The sequence below is a fragment of the Lacerta agilis genome, chromosome 17, assembly GCF_009819535.1.
Source record: "Lacerta agilis isolate rLacAgi1 chromosome 17, rLacAgi1.pri, whole genome shotgun sequence".
Classification (NCBI taxonomy): Eukaryota; Metazoa; Chordata; class Lepidosauria; order Squamata; family Lacertidae; genus Lacerta; species Lacerta agilis.
Window position 1 is genome coordinate 15,591,591 of NC_046328.1, and position 21,208 is coordinate 15,612,798.

At 50.3% G+C, this 21,208-nt stretch overlaps 1 protein-coding gene across 1 annotated transcript in view; it reads right to left on the reverse strand.

The window, feature by feature from the left end:
* The window catches only part of SCARF2 (scavenger receptor class F member 2), a 42,802-nt gene extending 26,934 nt beyond the window's left edge, over positions 1-15,868 (reverse strand). Inside the window, exons 1-5 of the mRNA XM_033174614.1 lie at positions 15,498-15,868; positions 11,383-11,441; positions 4,181-4,282; positions 2,602-3,121; positions 725-943 (exon numbers count right to left, since the gene is read on the reverse strand). Of these exons, the coding sequence (XP_033030505.1) occupies positions 725-943; positions 2,602-3,121; positions 4,181-4,282; positions 11,383-11,441; positions 15,498-15,853 (1,256 nt within the window). The 5' untranslated portion in view covers positions 15,854-15,868. The remainder of the gene's footprint in view (positions 1-724; positions 944-2,601; positions 3,122-4,180; positions 4,283-11,382; positions 11,442-15,497) is intronic.
* Between the last annotated feature and the right edge of the window lie 5,340 nt (positions 15,869-21,208).

Genomic DNA, 21,208 nt, shown 5'->3' on the forward strand with positions numbered 1-21,208 from the left:
TCCACGCAGCACGTAGTTAAACTGTGGAACTCGCTCCCACAAGAAGCAGTGACGTTGGGTGGCTTTGAAAGAAGAATGGACAGATCCATGAAAACCAGTTGCTGGAAACTGCATGCAGGATTGGAGAGTGTACTTGTGCTCTTGTCCTGCCTTCCTTCTTGGCTACTGTGCAAACAGGATGCTGGACTAGATGGGCCATTGGCCTGACCCAACACACTCTTGTTATGTTCTTAATCCTAACTAGGAGTGGACGTTTGTATCTCCACTTCAGTACCCAGTTTTGGTGCTGAAAACTAATTGTTGGGCTCAGAATGTGCTCAGAGCCACTCTGCACTTGAACCCTCTCTGTCTTTTAAGGTTATCAGAAGGGCCCTGATGCTGAATCAGGCCACCTAGCCCAGTTTCCTGTTCTTACAGTGGCCAACCAGATGCTTCAACAGGAAGCCCCAAACCTGCTCTCCCTCCCCCCCCCCACAGTTGGCGTTCAGAACCATCCTGCCTCCGACAATATACATTTTGCACCAGGTTGGAAATCTAATATAAAACAAAGTAGATCTGACAAGCCTGAAATCTGCCTGCCCTGTAACCATCAGGCAAGCAAGTACAGAGATCATTATTATTGTTACTACTCTACCACTGCACTGTGTAATAAAGATGCAGGCAAGGCAACTCACAGCCTGGTGCTCTCGGGGCCCTTGACAAGCCCAAGACTCGCTAGACTCACCTGTCCCCGATCCAGCCAGGATTGCAGTGGGAACACTTGCCGTTGATGTGGTTGCAGGTGTGGCCGTCCTTGCAGGGAGGGCAGGTCTGGTCACAGCCCTCCCCGTAGAAGCCTGCCGAGCAGATCTGGTCGCACTTGGTGCCGTTCCAGCCAGCTTCGCACGCCAGGCAGCGCCCGTCTGCAATGGTGCAGGGCTGAAGCTCCTTGCATTGACCACACCTGGAAAAGCCACAGAGAGGCACAGGTGAGTCGGGAGGGAGATCAACAAAGCCCTGCAAAGCAACTGGTCCTCCCCAAGTGTAGCGGGCTGGGATCACAGCGGGTGGAAGACCTGTTACTATTTCTGCAGCAGGGTCCCACACTCTAGCATCCTAGAACTGTCCAATGAACATGAAAGGAGAGGGGTTTTTTAAGCCACAGATAAGCCTCCTCTTTTAGTGCTGATGGGAGCCAATCAGAATTTAAGGCGGTGAGTCAGCCACTGAAGACGGGCTCCTAGGGTGACTCTGGAGAAGATGAACGGGGTGAGTCAAGGAGGACTTGCTCTGCGCGCTCCAAAATGCTAAGCATTTAGGAACATGGAAACCCACAAGGCGCTTCAGTTTCCAGAGATTGTTTTGAGAGAACAGGAAGCTAGACTAGATAGGTACCTTTTATCACATGTGGTGGCTGTGTAAGGTAATAAAAGCATTCTGGGAAATGATATATAATGAATTGAAAAAATGTTTAAAATAACTTTTGTAAAACCAAACCAAACCAAACCAAACCAAACCAAACCCAGAAGCTTTTATATTAGGAATTGTAGGTACCAAGATCCCCAAAAAGCACAAGAGACTTTTTATGTATGCGACAACAGCAGCACGGATGCTACTAGCCTAAAGATGGAAGTCCCTACCAGGGAGGAATGGCAAATTAAGCTGTTGGGGTGCACCGAAATGGCAAAACTGACCGGAAAGCTCAGGAACCAAGAAGCCAAAAAGTTTTAAGAAAGAATGGGGGAAATTTGCAACTTATTTAGGAGACCACTGTAAGCAGATAAAAACATTAGCAGGATTTTAATAACACTTGTAACGTAACAAATGCTGCGGACAAATATGGAGAGATATTAATATATGGATTGCGAAACAATATGTAGCTGAAGATAGACCCACGGAGGGGAGGGGTGAAAGTCAGGAGATTCAGAGAAATCTCAATTTATGGTTATCTATCTGGTATTGTTATAACTTTGTGTTTGTAAGATTAATTGAAAATTATTTCAAAAAGAAAATAGAAAACAATATGGGCCCCTTTTGGCTTGAACCAGGTACAAACCTCTTCTCACATTCTAGTTTACAGGAAAGCTAAGTAGTAGTAGTAGTAGTAGTAGTAGTAGTAGTAGTAGTAGAGGAGTTTGGACTCGATATCCCGCCTTTCACTCCCCTTGAGGAGTCTCAAAGCGGCTAACCATCTCCTTTCCCTTCCTCCCCCACAACAAACACTCTGTGAGGTGAGTGAAGCTGAGAGACTTCAGAGAAGTGTGACTAGCCCAAGGTCACCCAGCAGCTGCATGTGGAAGAGCGGAGACGTGAACCCGGTTCACCAGATTACAAGTCCACCGCTCTTAACCACTACACCATGCTGGCTCCCATGGTGGGAAGCTGAGGAGGAGTGACTAAGTGGGAGGAGTCAGGGGCAGGGCTTGGGGATATTCTGGGCCCTCCCTACCCCCAAACCAGAGCACTGATCCCCCTTTTGGCGCGTGAGTTTCCGCTAGGCACGATTTGCAATTCCGCCACACACGTTTCGCAGGGGACTCTTGGCCGCGGGTTGGACCAGATGATCCTCGGGGGGTCTCCTAAGGTTCTATGATTCTATGACCGCTGCCCCCCCTTCCTTACCTCCTCCGGCAGCCTTGCCCATAGAATCCGGCCGGGCAGGGCTCCCTGCAGAACTTCCCCCGGTATCCCGGCTCGCAGGTGCAGGTGCCGTCCAGCTGGTTGCACTTGCCCATGTGGCACTGGCAGTAGCGGTCGCAGCGGGGGCCGAAGGTGCGCCCCCGGCACTGGCACCGGCCCGTGAACTGCTCGCAGGGCGAGTTGTTGCAGGAGCACTGGTTGTTGCAGCTGCGGCCCCACCAGCCCGGCTGGCAGATGCAGGTGCCCACCTGCTGGTCGCACTGGGAGTTGAGGCTGCAGTAGCAGGCGCTGGAGCACTGGGGGCCCCACCAGTTGGGCTCGCAGGTGCACTTGCCCGTCTTCTGGTCGCACTTGCCATGCTTGCACAGGCAGGCGTTCTCGCACTTGGGTCCCCAGCGGTTGGCGTTGCAGGTGCACTGGCCCGTCACGTCCTCGCATTGCCCGTTGGGGTGGCAATGGCACATCTCCTTGCAGTCGGGGCCCCAGAACTGGCGGGGACACTCTGTGGGGAGGATGGGGGAGGGGGTGGATGACGACAGCAAGGTTAGTGCAGGGGCTGGGGGAGCGGGAACCTTTTTTTCTAAAAAAAATCGAGACCGAGGGCCGCATTCCCATCTTCTGAGGGCCACATGGCGGTGGTGGGTGGAGCCACGGGCCAAAGTAGGCAGAGCAACGGGTGTAAATGTAGAGATGCGTACAGTGCATGGTATATTGGGCATGACTAAGCAAGTGCTATGAATTTCAATGGGTCTACTCTGGGTAAAACGTGAATGACTACCACCCAGTAGGAGAGTCTTGTTTAAAATATATTTGATGTAGTTGTGTTTTTATGAATAGTATAATAATAGTAATAATAATAATAATAATAATAATAATAATAATAATAATAATACCCTACCCATCTGGCTGGGTTTCATAAATCATCTTATTTAGAAGGCAATTAATAAATCAGTGATAATGATAATAATAATAAACATTCAATACAGCTCTTAACATAGAGGTTTCCCTTGTATATATATTATGGAATATTGCTTTTGCTACCTGTGTGTCGTTTCAATTTTTAAATTTTCAATATATGCATATTCAACCTTTAAGAATTGAAACGTCACAGGTCAAATCTGAATAGCCCTTTTATTTTATATTTAACAAAAATGAGATACCATGTACCAGAACAGAAGGCCTCTAAGCCGTTTACAGTGGACTGCTTAGTAAAACCATAAAGGTGCTAAAACTGGTGTCAATTTAAAAACACACACACACACACACACACACACACACACTGACAGGAGTAAAGGTGTCTGCCAGCTGGGGGAAATTTCAATTATTAATTTCAAGCCCAATTCAAAAAACAGAGGGGTGTGTGTGTAAATCTGTCAGTCACGGTTTAAAGCAAATCCTACCACACATTTGTTTTGTTATTTGCTGTATTTATATACAACCTTTTCTCCCAAGGAGCTCCCCCTCCTCACTTAATCCCCAACAACCACCCTGTGAGGTAGCTCAGGCTGAGAGGCAGTCACTGGCGCTGTAACCACTACACAACCCTGTCCTCTGTACTCACTGGTTTCACAGTTGGCACCAAAGTAACCATGGCGGCAGCGGCATTCGTTGGGCCTCACGCAGACCTCATTGTCCTTGCAGGTGAAGTTTCCCTCACACACGGCTACGGGGGGGGGGGGGAGAAAGAGAGCAGATAATTGAGAAAACGGGGACGTGTGGAACTGACGGCTGGCGGGATACCCATGCAAACAGGGTGGGAGCCTCTCCCCCTACCCTTGCGCACCCAACAGAGGTGCAGCTAAGCCAGAGACCCCCTAGCGGGCGTCAGCAGGAAACTAACTTGGCTGGAGCGTCAATTCAGAGAGGGGTGCAAGGCATCTAATTGGGGGAAAAAACACACCAAACAAACCTGGAAGGAATGCCTACAGAAAAGGATGCCGGTTTGCCATCTAGGAGCGTTCCTACACTGGCGTAGCCTGGCCTCAGCTGCCCATGCGCTAGTGACCTTCTGCTTGACTACTGCAATGTGTTGAATGTGGGGCTGCCCTTGAAGACGTCCTGCAGGCTGCAGCTAGGGCAGAATGCGTCCGATAGTGGCGCATGTTCTTGAAGGGAACATGCGTCACTGGTCCTGAAAAGGCTGCACTGGCTGCCGCTGAACTACCATTCAAGGCCTAGTATGAGCGTATCAAGTCCTAACTGAATTGGGGCCCCAAGTACCTAAACAGGCGTCCAATATCTTGGACCCTACGATTGGTAGGTGAGGACTCGGTGGCGGTGGCATTGACCTCCCTGACAAGACCTTTTCAGTGGTGGCTCCCTGTGTGTGGCATGCCCTCCCGCATGAGGTGCACCTAATGTCCCTCAGGACTGGCATTCAGGAGACATTTTAAAACATCCCTGCTCACTCAGGCACTGGGTGTCTGCAAGACACTTCCTGACAAACCCTGAGAGAATGGCTTTAAACCTTGCGAAATAGCGGTTTAAACTGTGTTTACAATGCTATTAGCAGTGTTTAGGTTTTCAAGAACGTATTAGCACGGCTGCGTCTGGGTCACTCTGGGCTCCTGAGAGAGAGAATGAATAACCAGAAACAAGTTTACTTGGGAGTAGGTCACATTGTGTTAATGGAGGTTTGCTCCTGAATAAGTGTGGACAGGACTGTCCTCCTGACGCTGGAGTCTCTGTGGGGAAACTCCAGCAGATAATAGCAAAGATGGGCTACAATGAATAAATGCAGGGGGCCAGACTAGATGGCCCCTGGGGTCCCTCCTTCCAATTCTTGGTTAAAAGAAGGTAGCTCACTTTGGGCGGACAATGCAGTGTTTTAAAATGGAAATTAAGAGAGTGACAGGGACAGTTTTGGAGGAAGGTTTTTAATTTGATTCGGTATTCTAACTTTTGTAAGTTTTAAAGCAGGGTTGTAAATTTTTCTTGATGTGACTGTTTTATAAAACGCTTTGAGGGTTGTTCTTTCTTTCTATCAAGCAGTGAATCAATTTCATGAATCAAGCAAACAAACAAACAAAAAACTCGAACTAAAATAAAATATTCTTCAGGGTGTTAAAATGGCTCCAAATAAAACCAGGCGGGGTGTGTCAGAAACTAGAGAGTTTTTAGCTTCTCTGGGTTACTTTGAAAACCAAACACAATACATTTTTATTTTTTACCTCAACAGGTTAATAATAGTGGGGTAGGCAAAGAAACACCACCCTATTTGTAGAAGTCGGATGGTTTTTTGGGGTGTGTGTTTAGTTTACAGAACAAAAACCGGAAATGGAAAGTGGTTGAAATTTGGGGGGTGCTGTTTACTATTGCCGAGCCAGGTGGACAGGAACCTAAAAAGGTGTTCTTGTAGGGCTAGTTCACTTACAGCAGCACCAACCTTCCTTCATGAGGACATGGGTCTTTAGCAGGCTGCACACTGAAGATTTCCAGACTAGGTCACTCATGGGACGGGGGACCGCAGACAGAGGCAACCCCCCCTCCTGCCCCAATACTAATGGACTAGGCTGCTGAGAACACCATCCTTCCTTCAGGTTTCCAGTTGTGGCATTTGCTTTCTCAGGACTCATCCCTGAGAAAAGTGAGCCATTCCCCCCCCCCCAGGGAACCACCACTGAACGGACATTGACAGGTACACAGTCCCCACATGGGAAGGAGGCAGAAGGTTCCGGAAAGCCCAAAGACGGACACCAGAAAGAAATCTAGAAAAGCACAGAAACATTATTAGGCGGCGGCAGCCTAAGCCAAGAGAAGGAGAGAGTTTAGCATGCACACAGCAGGAAGATTTTTTTAAAATAAAATAATCCCCACAGAACACCCAGTTCCCATCACCTGTGAGATGGCAGGCAAAGCACTTACTTACCGCATGGACGGTGGAGACACTACTCTGGCCCCAGTGGAAGTGTTTTGGGTAGGATCCGGCCAAGGCGCTACAGACATGCAAAGGAGGAGTTGGGGGAGGGGGGAGTTAGTTAGAAGAACTCTGAGGTATTAGTTGGTTATTCAGCCTTTTAAACACACAGGCAAAATGCAGAGGAGCATCGCTAGCTTTCCCGCGTGGCAACCGTTTCCAGAGGGAGCGGCAAAAAAGAAGATTCCTGTGGCACATTAAGGACTAAAGAATTTGTGACGGCACAAGCATCCGGGGACCGCTGCCCCTTTCGTCACACAGTTTGTGAAAACTTAAGCTGTTTTGGACTAGAACGCCCATCTGCCCCAACAGAAGAGCTTGCTGGATTGGGCCAGTGGCCCACCAAGCCACGGCAGCTAGACTGGCGACTGGGAGTGGCCGCCGGGACCACATAACACCGGTCCTGAGAGACCTGCATTGACTCCTAATACGTTTCCGAGCACAATTCAAAGTGTTGGTGCTGACCTTTAAAGCCCTAAATGCCCTTGGCCAAGTATACCTGAAGGAGCGTCTCCACCCTCATCGCTCAGCCCAGACACTGAGGTCCAGCTCTGAGGGCCTTCCGGCGGTTCCCTCCCTGTGAGAAGTGAGGTTACAGGGAACCAGGCAGAGGGCCTTCTCGGTAGTGGCGCCCGCCCTGTGGAACGCCCTCCCATCACAATGTCAAGGAAATAAAAGAACTATCTGGCTTTTAGAAGACATCTGAAGGCAGCCCTGTTTAGGGAAGTTTTTAATGTTTGGTCGAAACAAAATAGAAAATTCTTTCCAGTAGCACCTCAGAGACCAACTGAGTTTGTTCTTGGTATGAGCTTTCGTGTGCATGCAAACTTCTTCAGAGGCTTCTTTAATGTTTGGTGTTCTCTCGTGTTTTTAATATTCTGTTGGGAGCCGCCCAGAGTGGCTGGGGAAACCCAGCCAAATAGGCAGGGTATGTATGTATGTATGTATGTATGTATGTATAAATAAAGGAATCGTAGAGTTGGAAGAGACCCTGAGAATAATCTAATCCAACCCCCTGCAATGCAGCTGTCCTTACGGGGATCGAACCTGCAACCTTGGCATTGTCAGCACCATGCTCTAACCACCTGAGCTATCCACTTAGTCCAGCATCCTGTTCTCACAGGGGCTGCCCAGAGGTCTGTGGGAAACCCGCAAGCAGGACCTGAGTGCAACAGCAACTCTCTCTTCCTGCGGTTTCCAGCAACTGGTATTCAGAAGCATTGCTCCCTTCTTAACTGAGGAGGCAGAGCCACAGCCATTGTAGCTGGTACCCATCGATAGCCTTTCCCTCCATTAATTGGCCGGATCCTCTCTTAAAGCCATCTAGGTTGGTGCCCATCTCTGCCTCCAGTGGGGAGGGAGTTCCATAGTTTCGCTATGCCTTGAGTGAAGGGCTTCCTTTTTTTCTGCCCCAAACGAACCATCACCAGAGGAGGCAGAAGCCCCCCTCGGCTTACAGCAGGTCTGCTGCTGACCTGGAGATGTGAACACTGAGCTGGACAATTGCACGCACACGCACACACACACACAGGCTGGCTGGCTGCTCCCGAGGCCAGGAGGCGGCCGCTGTTGATCAGCACCAAGAAATATTACTCCACAGGAAAGGAAGGGGGGCCTCAGCCAACTGGAACGGCGGCGGAGGATTTAATAGGCCTCCAAAAATAGCTCCTCCAAGTTTCCCAGCAGCGCCTTGGGACTCCAAGTCCCGAGAACTTGTGCAGCCTCCCTCTCCCCGCTCGGCTGAGTTCTACAAAGGATTCCAGCCGGAACCTTGGGATGCCAAGTTCCAGCGCCGAGGGGGGACCTTCTGGCTACGGACAACAGAGAACAGTGAAGGAATGGTGGAGAAACTGCTGCTTCCTTTCTTCCAGATTTTTGCCTGGGCAAGTGACAACTCTGCTAAGAGTGAACGGGGGTGGGGGTAGTGGAAACCCCTGCTCCCCGCACCCGGGCTGTTCAGGGGGCAGTTGTTTGTTTATTGTACATCCACCCACCCCTTTTGTCCAAGTAGCTCAAAGTGGCGTACCTGGTTCTGCTCCCCTTCCTCATTTAATCCCCAAAATGACCCTGAGAGGCAGCGACTAGACCCCGAGATCACAGCTGGTGAGCTTCATAGCCAAGTGGGAGGATTCGAACCCTGGTCTCCCAGGTCTTAGTCCGACGCTCAAACCTCTACACCACCACTGGTCTTGCCTCGGGGGAGCCTGGTTTAAAATAAGCTGTGTTGGGGCATTTGTTTATTTACTGCATAAATCAATTGCATACATGGAATTACATCTCACCTTTTTTCCTAGGAGCTAAAGGTGGTATGCCTGGCTCCCCCCCCCCATTAGCCCCCACAATAACCCTATGAGGTAGGTTAGGCTGAGAGGCAGAGACTGGTGCAAAGTTGCCCAGTGATCTTCATGGCCAAGTGGGGATATGAACTCTGGTGTCTCCCAGGTCCTGGTCTGACACTCTAACCACTACACCACCGCTGCCTCTCACATATGGTACGCACTCGCTTGTTCCCTCAGGTGGCCAAGAGCCGGGGCTGCACGCCACACACTGGCAAAATTCAAGTTCTGCAGCATGAAAAGCTAATTCTGCAAACTGCACCAATCATGTGCAATTCATACGGTTTGTACCAGCAAGGAGCTAGAGAATACAGGGCAGTGAAGCTGCCCCCCTCAACTGTAAACCACCGAAAAACTTCCTCTGCAACCTATCTGTCTCCTGAGACTTTTCCCAGGTGATGCCCTCAAATTTCCAGGCGACTCTGGGCAGTCATGAGGACTAGTAACTTGATTAAACATGGCAAGGAGAAAGCAGATAGAGCAGTTTTGTGTGGTTAGTGGACCAGGGGGACTAGACTATTCCCCTAAACGTCTCCAGTAAGAATTAAAGCATAGCGCCTCCTTTCCCAAAGCCTGGGAAGCTTCTGCCCACATAGGGAAGGAGGTGAAATGCTCATGCGGACGACAACCCCCCACCATCCCCTCACAAGCTGGTGCCCCTGGCCCTCACTGTCCCTTTGCGAAAAATTTCACTGCTTACCACTGAGATAGAGAAAAGTTTTCCTCTCTAACACTGGAGCTCATAGGCACCTAGTGAAGCTGGGCGTTCTACCAAAAGGCATATCAGAACGTCGCCATTTTTAGATGATGGCAAAAAGCAGAACGTGGGTTAGGAGAGAAAGAGGGAAATGGAGCAATAAAGCCATGTCTGGCCATGAGGACTGCAAACATGCTGAGTTTTAGAAATCAAAGCTGACGCACCCAGGGTTTTAGTCAAGTTGCTGGAGTCTGCATTTCAAAGCCCAACCCAGCCTTCGAGGCATGGCTACGATCCAAGGCTCACCCCCCCCAGCCAGAACTCGAGGGAACTGAGTTCCGGCACCTCTCAGGTGGACACCATTGCAAATATAACAAGGGAAGTGTTAACGGTGAGTTCTGGCACCTCTTTTTCTAGAAAAGTAACACTGATGATCACCTGCCTGTGTGCAGGAAGGCATTAAAAAGGTAAAGGGACCCCTGACCGTTAGGTCCAGTCGCGGACGACTCTGGGGTTGCGGAGCTCATCTCGCTTTACTGGCCGAGGGAGCCGGCATACAGCTTCTGGGTCATGTGGCCAGCATGACTAAGCCGCTTCTGGCGAACCAGAGCAGCGCACATCCCAAGTAAACAGTATGGCAATCCAACACAAGCAGGGCCGCGCGTCCATTAAGGCGAACTAGGCAATTGCCTAGGGCGCCAAAATGGAGGGGGCTCTGGCCAGGCTTGGGCGGGGGGGGGGCAGGACGGGCTAGCAGCAGCTTCTCCGCTGTAGCGGAGAGGTGCTGCTTGCCCCCTACACCACCACCCCGGCTCTCGCTAAAGCAGGATTTAGCGGGGGGCGGGACAGGCGAGCAGCAGCTTCTCCGCCACAGCAGAGAAACTGCTGCTTGCCTCTCCACCTCCCCCCACCTCCCGCTAAAGCTGGCTTTGGCAGGGGGCGTGCGGCAGGACGGACTAGCAGCAGCTTCTCCGCTACAGCAGAGAAACTGCTGCTTGCCTCTCCACCCCCCCACCTCCTGCTAAAGCAGGCTTTGGCGGGGGGGGGGGCACCAGAAGGTTTCTTGCCTAGGGCGCAAGAAACCCTAGCACCGGTCCTGAACACAAGGCTACAGGCTGCTCCCCTTCTCTACAGCAAAGCTGTGCAAAGACAGAGCCATCGGAAAATTTACAAAGGCATTCTGAAACCCAGGAGACGATACGTGCAGATGATACTGAGCAGTAGTAAGAGTTAACATGAGAGAAGAGCGTTAAGTTTTGCACGGCATGGAGAAAGCCACCAGATAAAAGCATTTCTCCTTCTCTTGTGACTCTAGAAGTCATGGGCAGCCAGTGAAGTTGAATGTTGAATGAGATTCAGGACAGACAAAAGCAAGGAGTTCCTCCCACAGGCTCTTCTAAGCTCAATAGTTCCCATCAACCCTGGCAAGCACAATCCAGTAGGCCAAGGATGATGGGAGTTGTAGTCCTATCTGTAGGGCCAAAAGTTCCCCACACTTGATATGAACTACATGAAAGTGAAACAGGCAAAGTAGATGAATCAAGAGAGAGAAAGAGAGATCAGTGGAGAGATATGTTTCCCTCTGACTCGGGATAAGGCCACTTCCAGCAGAGGCCTGGCGAGGACCCTCAAGAAGGAGGGCATCAAACTGATGGCAGCTGTGCATGCCAAGGGGCCATCACCCTAGAAGATCTTGGGAGATGGAAGGGAAAGGACTCCCTTCCTCAAGCCGAAAAGGGAAGAGGTTATTCATTCGGGCAGCCTTGAACTTGCTTAGAGACGGAGGAGAAAAGCAGGGGAAGACTCGCTCTTACCTATCAAACATTCCTCGCCCTGTTGCCTCCATCCTGAGCAGCAGACGAATCCAGCGGAGCTGTAGGCAGAGAAAGAGAGCAGGTTAGAAAAGGCTCGGTGTGAAAAAACAACAACACGTCAAGCTTTTTTTCCTCCCCAGTCCGAGGGCCGCACTCTCCCAAGAGTGACTTAATTGGTTACAGCGTGGTGTTGATAATGCCAAGGTTGCAGGTTCGGCCCCCGCATGGGACAGCCGCATACTCCTGCAACGCAGGGGGTTGGACTAGATGATCCTCAAGGTCCCTTCCAAGTCCATGATTCTAATTAACACCCCACAACAACTCTGTGAGGTAGGCTAGGCAGAGAGGCAGTGGCTGGCCCCCAAGGTCACACTCCGTGAGCCTGGTGGCCGAGTGGGAATTTGAACCCTGGTCTCCCAGGTCCTGGGCAGACACTCTAACCACTACAGCACACAAAAATAACTTTTCTAGGAAAGAGATTGCGGGGTGCTCCCAAATGACCCGTTTATTGAGCATTCATCCTGATTTTCTTGTACAATGTCTGCAAGGTGCCATTAGCTGTTTACTGTGTGTTCATTCTGATTTGTTTGCAGGGAGGTTAGACGATGTTGCACAGCTTTTGTTTTAGGGGGAGAGGGCAGAGTTGTTGAGCTTTTTTTTAGGGGGAGAGAACAGAGGTGTTGAGATAACGCGATATAGGGTATAGGGCGGTATAGGAGGAATAATAATAATAATAATAATAATAATAATAATAATAATAATAATAATAATCTATAACACTCTCTTCCAGGAAGGTTACTGAAAACAGAGGAAATTGGAGGGGAGTATGTGGGACCAGCTTCCACAAGACCTCCCTGCCTGCATAGTGCCCTCTCATCAAATATGTGCTGTAATGTGGGGAGGGGGTATAGCCCAGAGCTCTTTCTCTGAATGGAGCCATTATCAAAAGACCTGCACACACACACACACACACACATACACAGGGATGGATGACTCTTGTCAATTTCTGGTCTTTTCTCTTTCTCAAATCTTAACTTCAGCTCTCCATATCTATTTAGCCATTTGCAAATTAAAAAATATATCATGGAAATCCCTCAGCTTTTCAGTCCAAATTTCCCCTTAATAATACACGTTGATTGCCAGCCATTACTCCCTTACTTTAACCTGAATATAACACATTTTGGGCTGTAGAACTGTACTGCAAAGTGCACTATAGTGTGACTTTTCAAAGGGTGGTTTGTGTAGTCTTTTGGAGAGTTCAGGAAGGTTGCCTTTAAATGGGACCCAAACTGGCACTGTTACAGGCACCAAATAATACCCATACCACAACTTTTAGTGTTTTAGCACCCATATACATTGGAACTCTCTGCCTCTTGATATCAGGCAAGGAGACTTCGCTGTCCTTTTCAGGAAAGCCTATCTAGGCTACCCTCCAGATACAATTCCTACAATTCCTGCCAGCCCCAGAATCGCACCGCCATGCTGGCTGGGACAGATGGGAGTTGTAGTCTGTAAAACATCTGCTAGGCAACATGTTTTGGGATAGCTGCTCTAAGCACATGGATTTGTCTGGAGCACCAGAATAGAAAGATTCCAGTTTTCCATACAAAAACCCACTCCCCAAATATTCTGCATTTCAACAGCCTAACAAGGGGGAGAGTTCAGTTGCTGTTACTGCTGAACAACTGGAAGTCCAAACGTTTGGGCACTCTAAAGAAACACGAAAAATCTACTAACAGGTTTCAAGCTGAGGCAGTGTGGTGCAGCAGTTAGAGCGTCAGACCTGGGAAACCAGGGTTCAAATCCTCACTCAGCCACCAAACTCACTGGGTGTGAGGCCAGTCACTGCCTCTCAGCCTTTTCCTACCTCGCAGGGTTGTCATGGGGATTAAATGAGGAGCAGGGAGAGCCATGTACGCCGCCTTGAGCTCCTTGAAGAAAAAGGCAAGAATTAAAGACAATAAATGGAATAAGCTCCTTTCTGATTGCCCCTAGAGTTGGAGGCAAATTTTGATACTGAGTTTAGAGGTTTGGGCTGCCATACATTTAAAACCGCCATTTTGCAAGAATCCCAGGAACCGTAGTTTGTTAAACGCACTGGGAACTGTAGCTCTGTGAGGGGTAAACGATGGTTATTTTGGGTCTGTGTGCCTTAACTTGTAGGGAGAATCTTTTGGGGCCCTTCAGGCTGTGAGCAACTACAGTTAATCTGAGTCTGCACTCGAGCTGTTGGCTTTGTGGATCCCACTGCTTGATGAAGCCCCCCTTGGAGGGCGCCCACCCAAATACCCTAAAAGGAGGAGGAGGAGGAGAAGCTAAATCACATTTCTGCCCCTCTCCCCCTCAAATTTTTGACCAGCTTTTTCCTTCATCACAAAACAGACTTTGTCTTGGTCAGGAAAAAACAAGGACCAGAGAGCGTTTCTGGGGTGTGTGTTTGTCTGTGTTTGGGGGGGGGGAGCGTTATGGTAAAAGCGCGCGAGAGAAACCTCATCCAGAAATTCCACAGCGGAGCCTGCAAAGCCCTCTCGCCTAAGCGAGCTTGTTTGCAAGAGTTTAAATCGAAAACAGATGTACCGTCTCTTTCCATCGGGTTTTAAGTTACACTTGGAAGGGGGATGGCGGGTGGGTTTCTTTCCCCCTTTTTTTGGCGTGCGTTTTTGTTCTTTGATGGAAAAAATGGGGGGTACCTGTCAAGAAGGGGAGGGGATCCCCTGAAATGTCAGAAATGCTTTCTTGCTCCTATAGCCATTTTTTTGGGGGGGGGGGGGGAAGCAGCTCTGGCATGATTGCCCTGTGTGTGTGTGTGTGTGTGTGTGTGTAAAGCAGTTACCTTGGCAAGATGGGGGAGGAAGGGGGAACCGAAACCCCACATCTTGAGACCGTTAAGTATAGGATGGGGTTAATCCTCTGGAAAGCGGTTTTTGCTGGAGGGTTAGGGGAAAGCAGAGGCTTCCAATGAGAGCCTGCTGCTGCTGCTGCTGTTGGCATCATCCACAGCTTAAATACAGGGTTCCAATAGACTGTCTCAATTAACACCCACCACCCCTAGGGCCCCCTTTAATCCCAGTGAGGTGGGGGTGGGCTTTAAGTTAACCCCCCCCTCTTCTTTGCAAGCAAGCCTAAAAGTGACCACCGCATACCTAAAAGAGGGGATTCTCTCAACTCTCGAGGGATGCCCCCTCCCGAGAGAAAATTGGTTCAAGCAGGCATGGGAGGTCTCCAAGCGAGGAGGGAAGGGGTTGGGGAGGAAGCTGTCGAAAACGCCTGAAGGAAATCCACGCGGGAAGACAGTGGGGGGGGGGGGGAGCCTGTCCAGCCAGCATGAGGGAGGGAAGAGATATGGACCCCTTGTTTGCACCAGCCCTTTGGAAAGGTGCACACAACCCAGCTGACATGATGGGGAAGGGTGTGTGTGTGTGTCACCCACCTGTCCCAAATGCCACCAGCACTGCCTCGTAGCCCAGCAAGGAGAACACACCAAACTTTTTTTTTTAAAGGGGGACATAATGGTAGTCGCGAGGCCCTCCATCAATCTCCACATCTGGTTCAAGAAGGGACATCTTTTCTGTCCCATCTCTCCTCCTACACACATCCCATGCCAAGAGAAACTGGTTGCCGGGGGGGGGGGAAGCTTGCGGGTGGAAGGAAGAGACCCCCCCTTGCAGGAAGTTTGGGGAAGCAGGCATCATGTACGGAAGGGATTAGAAGGCATATCCTATCTCCTTAGAAAGGCCGGGGGCCAGATGTGGTGCAGCATCACACTGGTGGACCAGGATTCTATCCACCCTGCCCCAGTAATAAAGGAAAAAGCAATAACCCTGAGCCATACTGAAGACACCCGCGCGCCCCCAAATGAATGTCTAACATAACACAATAGCGCCCCTGCGCCTCTTCCAAGGGCGCGGACGCATGAGACGAAACGAAATCCAAGCCTTTGGCTGCTTCAAACGAGGCGGGTTGGGGAAAAGTGGCTTCCCAGAAGCGCCCCAGCGCACCCCATGGAGCAGCGCCCTCTCCGCGCGTGCCCATTCCCCACGCGTAAAAAACTTGGCGAGGGGGTCTCCCTGGCGCGCCCCGGACCTCTCTCCTCGCGACGGCTCGCTCTTGCTTACCCCGGCGCCGGGCACACGTTCCTCCCGCGGGGATTCAGCTCCTGGGCGGCCGCCGCCGCCGCCGCCCCACAACCCAGCAGGAGAAGGAGAAAGAGCAGTAGCGAGAGGAGGAGCGCGCTGCAGCCGACGGCGGCGTCTCCATCTCCGGCGCGCCGGGCCCTCCGCGGCGGCTTCTCCATGCGCTCTGGGGCCCTCCTCGGGCAGCCCGGCTCCCCAGCGGCGGCTCCGGCTCCTCCTGGCTGCTGCCTGCTGCAAGAGCCCGGCCGGAAGCTGCAGTGCGAGCGCCGCCGCTGCCTCCTGCTCGCCCCTCGCGGCGGCGGCAGGAGGGGCCGCCGGCCAGCCAGGAAATGCCGCATTGGTTCTCCCTCCTCCCGGGTCAGGCGCTCCGGCGGCGGAGAGAGAGGGAAGGAGATCCAGGGACTGAGGCTGCTGCTTGTTCTGCTTGGAGGGCTGCAGCTCCGAAGGAAGTGGCGGCGGTGGGGGTCCTTATTTGGGGGGGGGCTTCAATGGGGTGCATAGGAGCCAACTCCTCGCCCCCCCAACTGATAGGCATTGCCATTCAAATTGTGTGCGCGCGCCACGTCTTGTGATCGATTATACAAGGTGGGGCTTACCCCCCCCCCCAATATTTTATTCAACTTGGCTCCCTTGCTGTGGTGGCGTCCTGGTGCGGGGGGTGTCTCATAGAATTGTAGAGCTGGGGGGTACCCCGAGGGTCATCTAGTCCAGCCCCTCGCAATGCAGGAATCACAGCTAAATAACCCCTGACAGATGGCCATCCAATGTCTGTTTAAAAACCACCAGCGAAGGACAGTCCACCCCCTTCCAAGGGTATTCTTTCCATGGTCAAAGAGCTCTTACCCTCAGAAAGCTCTTTCCAAGTTTAGTGTCAGAATCTCATTTCCTGTCATTTGAATCCATTGGTTCAGGTCCTCCCCTCTGGAGCAGGAGAAAACAAGCTTGCTCTATCTTCCATGGGACAACCCTTCAGATATTTGAAGATGGCTTTCATATCACCCCTCAGTCTCCTCCAAGCTAAATATACCCAACTTCCTCAACCGTTCCTCATAAGGCTTGATTTCCAGACACTTTTATAATCTTGGTCACCTTTCTCTGCACATGTTCTATCTAGGTTGTCAATATCCTTCTTAAACAAGGGTGACAGGACACCGAAACGTGAATCGTGATGGAGACAGGTGCAGCTCACTAGGGAGGGCATTCCACAACCAGGGAACCACCACCAAAACAGTCCTGCCACAAGGCAGCGCTCACTGGGGAGACCACAAAGCCTTGTGTGCCAGTCGTAGGATGAACCTTGAACCGGCTCACTGTTGAGTATTGCCTGGTTCCTCTTTCAATATCAGCCAGCTTGCATGTTTCTTTCAGTTCTTGAGGTGCCAATAGACTCAAGCTTCCATCAGTCCCAGCCAGCATGAGAGTGTCAGATGGCAGTGGATCTAACCTCCATGGCACAACGCCAGGAACAGATAAGACAATCAAAAGTTTTTACCAACTGCTTTTTATTCAATATTCACAGAGGCTTGGAAATGCAGCTTCTTGGGAATAATGGCATTGCCCCGAGTGAGTCTCCACGCCCCACCCTCTCTTCGTGTGTCATCACTACGGGTGTGAGAAGTGCCCTTTGCCTCTGAGCAATCTGCTCTGCTACTTTCAAGGTCTGGAATGCTTTCTAAAGACACTGTGTCCATCACCAGTCCCCCCTCTGGTGCTTCCTCCTCCTCTCCCATTATTTCCCAGCTCCCCCCCCCCGCCCCATTTGCCTCTGAGCCGTGACCTCCCTCAAACCCCTGGTGTAATTCTGAACTGTCTTCATCTGGAAGGGTCAGGCTGGGGAGGCGGTCTCTGCCATTCCTCCTCTGCCCAGTCCCTGACAGGGATGCTGGGAAGCAGCACATATAGGCCCAGATTCCCCACTGCTGATGTGATGGCAGAAGGGTGTGTGTGTGTGTGTGTGTGTGTGTGTGTGTGTGTGTGTGTGAGAGAGAGAGAGAGAGAGAGAGAGAGAGAGAGAGAGAGAGAGAGAGAGAAAATGTATAACGATCAACCTCTGTTGGAGGGAGTTGTGCTATACTGCATATATCTCAGTGGTATGGCATCCGGTCCTAGGTTCAATCCCTGGCATCTCTGGGAGAGACCACCTGAAACCCTGGAGAGCTGCTGCCAGTCAGTGTAGACAATACTGAGCAAAATGGACCAAGGGTTTATAGCAGCGTAAGGGAGCTTCCTATGTTCCTAGGACCACTGGTCCCTATAGCTTGGTACTGTCTTTGTGATGGATAGCCAGCATAGCATCCTCCAGATGTTGTGGAATGCATCTTTCACCAGGCAATAACCAGGTATGATGGGAGTTGTAGTCCCAAACATCTGGAAGGCTCTACTATGGCTGTGCCTGGTCTACACACAGGACTCTTGGTGGCACTGTGAACGGTGCAGGACTTTCCCAAGTCTTGCTGATGTGGTCATGCAAACCATTTATGATCGCTGTACAAGAAAATTGGAACACGCTTGATCTCCTCTGCCATCTAGCGGACAAGACTTGTAACTTTAAAAAATGAAATGCTTTGAGAGATTTCGCTTTCCCGTAAAGGTAAAGGGACCCCTGACCATTAGGTTCAGTCGCAGATGACTCTGGGGTTGCAGCGCTCATCTCGCTTTATTGGCCGAGGGAGCCGGTGTACTGCTTCTAGGTCATGTGGCCAGCATGACTAACTAAGCTGCTTCTGGCGAACCAGAGCAGCGCATGGAAACGCCGTTTACCTTACTGCCGGAGCGGTACCTATTTATCTACTTGCACTTCAACATGCTTTCGAACTGCTAGGTTGGCAGGAGCAGGGACCGAGCAATGGGAGCTCACCCCGCCGTGGGGATTTGAACCGCTGACCTTCTGATCGGCAAGCACTAGGCTCTGTGGTTTAACCCACAGTGCCACACGCGTCCTGTCCTGTTAAGTTATACTGCTTTAAATAGGCATCTTCGTTGCATGCCACTTTCATTTGTAATGTTTCAGTTCCGATACTTTGCAATACTATGGCTGTTTTAAGATCGTGGTACAATGGAGAGGCCACCCCAGCCCCCATCCAACAGCCAGACAAACTTAGTTGGTCTCCAAGGTGCTACTGGGCAATTTTTTTAAATTTTTTATTTATTTATTCAGAGGAGCAGTATCTGCTTCCAACACACAATTTCCTCTTCTCTTCACACCCCCTTTTCCTCTTGCATTATGTCTCTTCCATAGTGAGCTTGCGGGCAAGGGATTGTTGTCTTCTACATGCACAACGGTGTAGAAAATTTTGGACACTATGTTAAAAGTGTCAAACAAAAACGCTGAGCCATAGCCAACATTCTCTGTCCACTAGTGCAAGACAGAGTCCTAGCGTTAGGGGATAGCAGGGTTTAATAGCTGCAGAAGAAAGGAATCCAACACAACAGCTGCACGAGCAGAAGCTTCTTCTGCATCCATCTTTGGTTATGCCTTTTTCGTTTCCCCTTGTGCAACGGCATTCCACCAGCACAACACATATACCATTAATTGAGGGCTAGATCAAATCCAATCCCAAATCCCTGTGCTCCTGTTTCCCCCCCTTTCACCCTACCCTCCCTCTCCCTGATCTGTTTTCCCACCTCTCGTCAGCCGTCATTCCATGCTGTTGAGATCTTAGGGAGCTCTTAGCATGGGTTCCCCCATTTTTCTGTACATTTTTTGGTACTTTACCTTGTGTATAATACTGCCGCCGTCAGTACCTCTCTCGTGGTTGGGTACTTTTGGTTGCATAAGCGGAGGCTCATATTAATATGCAAACAGGCATAGCTTGAAACAAAAGGGTTGCAGCATAGAGTGGTTTCCACACTGTTCCATCCCATCTTCCCATTCATTCATTCATTCATTCATTCCATTCATATCCTACCTTTTCCTGCAAGGAACTCAAGCTGGTAAAGGCTTCCCCCTCCCCATTTTATATGGGACGAGGGTGGCACTGTGGTTTAAACCACTGAGCTTCTTGGGCTTGCCGATCAGCTCCTTGGTACCTAGCAGTTCAAAAGCACACCAGTGCAAGTAGATAAATAGGTACCTCTGTGGCGGGAAGGTAAACGGTGTTTCCGTGCACTCTGGCACTCATCACGGTGCCCCGTTGCGCCAGAAGCGGTTTAGTCCTGATGGCCAAATGACCCGGAAAGCTGTCTGTGGACAAACACCGGCTCACTCGGCCTGAAAGCAAGATGAGCGCCGTACCCCATAGTTGCCTTTGACTGGACTTAACTGTCCAGGGGTCCTTTACCCCCATTTTATGCTCCCATCAATCCTGTGTGGTAGGTATAGGCTCAGAGTGAGCGATTGGCCCAAAGTCACCCACTGAGCTTCATGGCCAAGTGGGATTCAAACTGTAGTATCCCAGCTTCTAGCCTGAAAATTAACCACTCTGGCTCCTCCATTTCTCAGTATTCTGAATGTCCTTTGAGTACTTCTCTCTCCCTTTCAGGTGTTGTGTGTGTGTGTGTGTGTGTGTGTGTACAAATGTTGGCAAATTCCAGCACATTAAACTATTGGATACCAAGAACTCAGGAGCATTCAAGGAAGCTCAACAGTGGAACAGGCAAAACGAAGTGCTTCTCCACACACCACCTAGTTAAACTCTGGAACTCACTCCCACAGGATGCAGCCATGGCACTCATGGTGGATACAAGGCACAAAATGTTTCATTTTGTAGCTTCCCCACAATTGCAGTGAAGTGCAAACTGATATTTCAGCATGCCCTGCCCCTCCCCCCAATTCACATTTATCCAGTTTCTGCCGGGTGAAAGCACAACTGTTGCCAATGACCTGTTTCCAATGTTAAGCCCACCTCACCCCCTGCAAATCTGGAAGCCGCCTCAGTGTGCCAGAGGCCTTAATCATGTTTCTGTAGCAGCTTGTCACAGGAGCCCGTGTGGCTTCGTTTTTTCAAAGTAACGAGTTTTGTTATCAACATTATTTAGGTTAGCTAACCTGAGTTCAACTAACATGAAATAGTTTGGGAGTATTCTCCCCCTACTGCTCCTTATTCTTTTGGTTTGACTTTCGTAGCTTTCTACAGTCTCTATAATTAATTTCCCTCTGAGGAAACAGACTCCATCCAGTGAAACGAGATAAGAGCCGGCATCTTGTTAGGGTTTTTGTTATGAGGGTTTTCATTTGAGTTGTATATATTCTTGTCTAATTACACTTAGTTGTTTAGGGGCCCTCAGCCCAATTTTTTGGAGTTGAGTTTGGTTTATATTTTTACAATATCTCCATCTCGTTTCAGCGATTGTCACGGCTGAGTATTTCATACGTTTTCCCTTGGTCTTTCAGAGGCCTCAGAGAGGCAATGGGTGGGAGAGACACCTGCCGGCAGGAGTAAGAGGCTCATGCTGCACCTGTCTCCATAAGCGTAACAGAAAAGCCTTGCTGGATTAGGGCAAAGGAGGTCTGTTCAGTTCAGCATCCTGTTCTCAGAGTAGACAGCCAGAAGCCTATATATTATAACCCTATGCGGCTTAGGACCTTCGTACCTAAGGGACCGCCTCTCCTGGTATGTCCCGTGTAGGACCTTAAGGTCCTCAAATAATAATCTTTTGGAGGTCCCGAGCAACAAAGATGCTAGGTTGGCCTCAACTAGGGCCAGGGCCTTCTCAGTATTGGCCCCGACTTGGTGGAACAGTCTATCACAAGA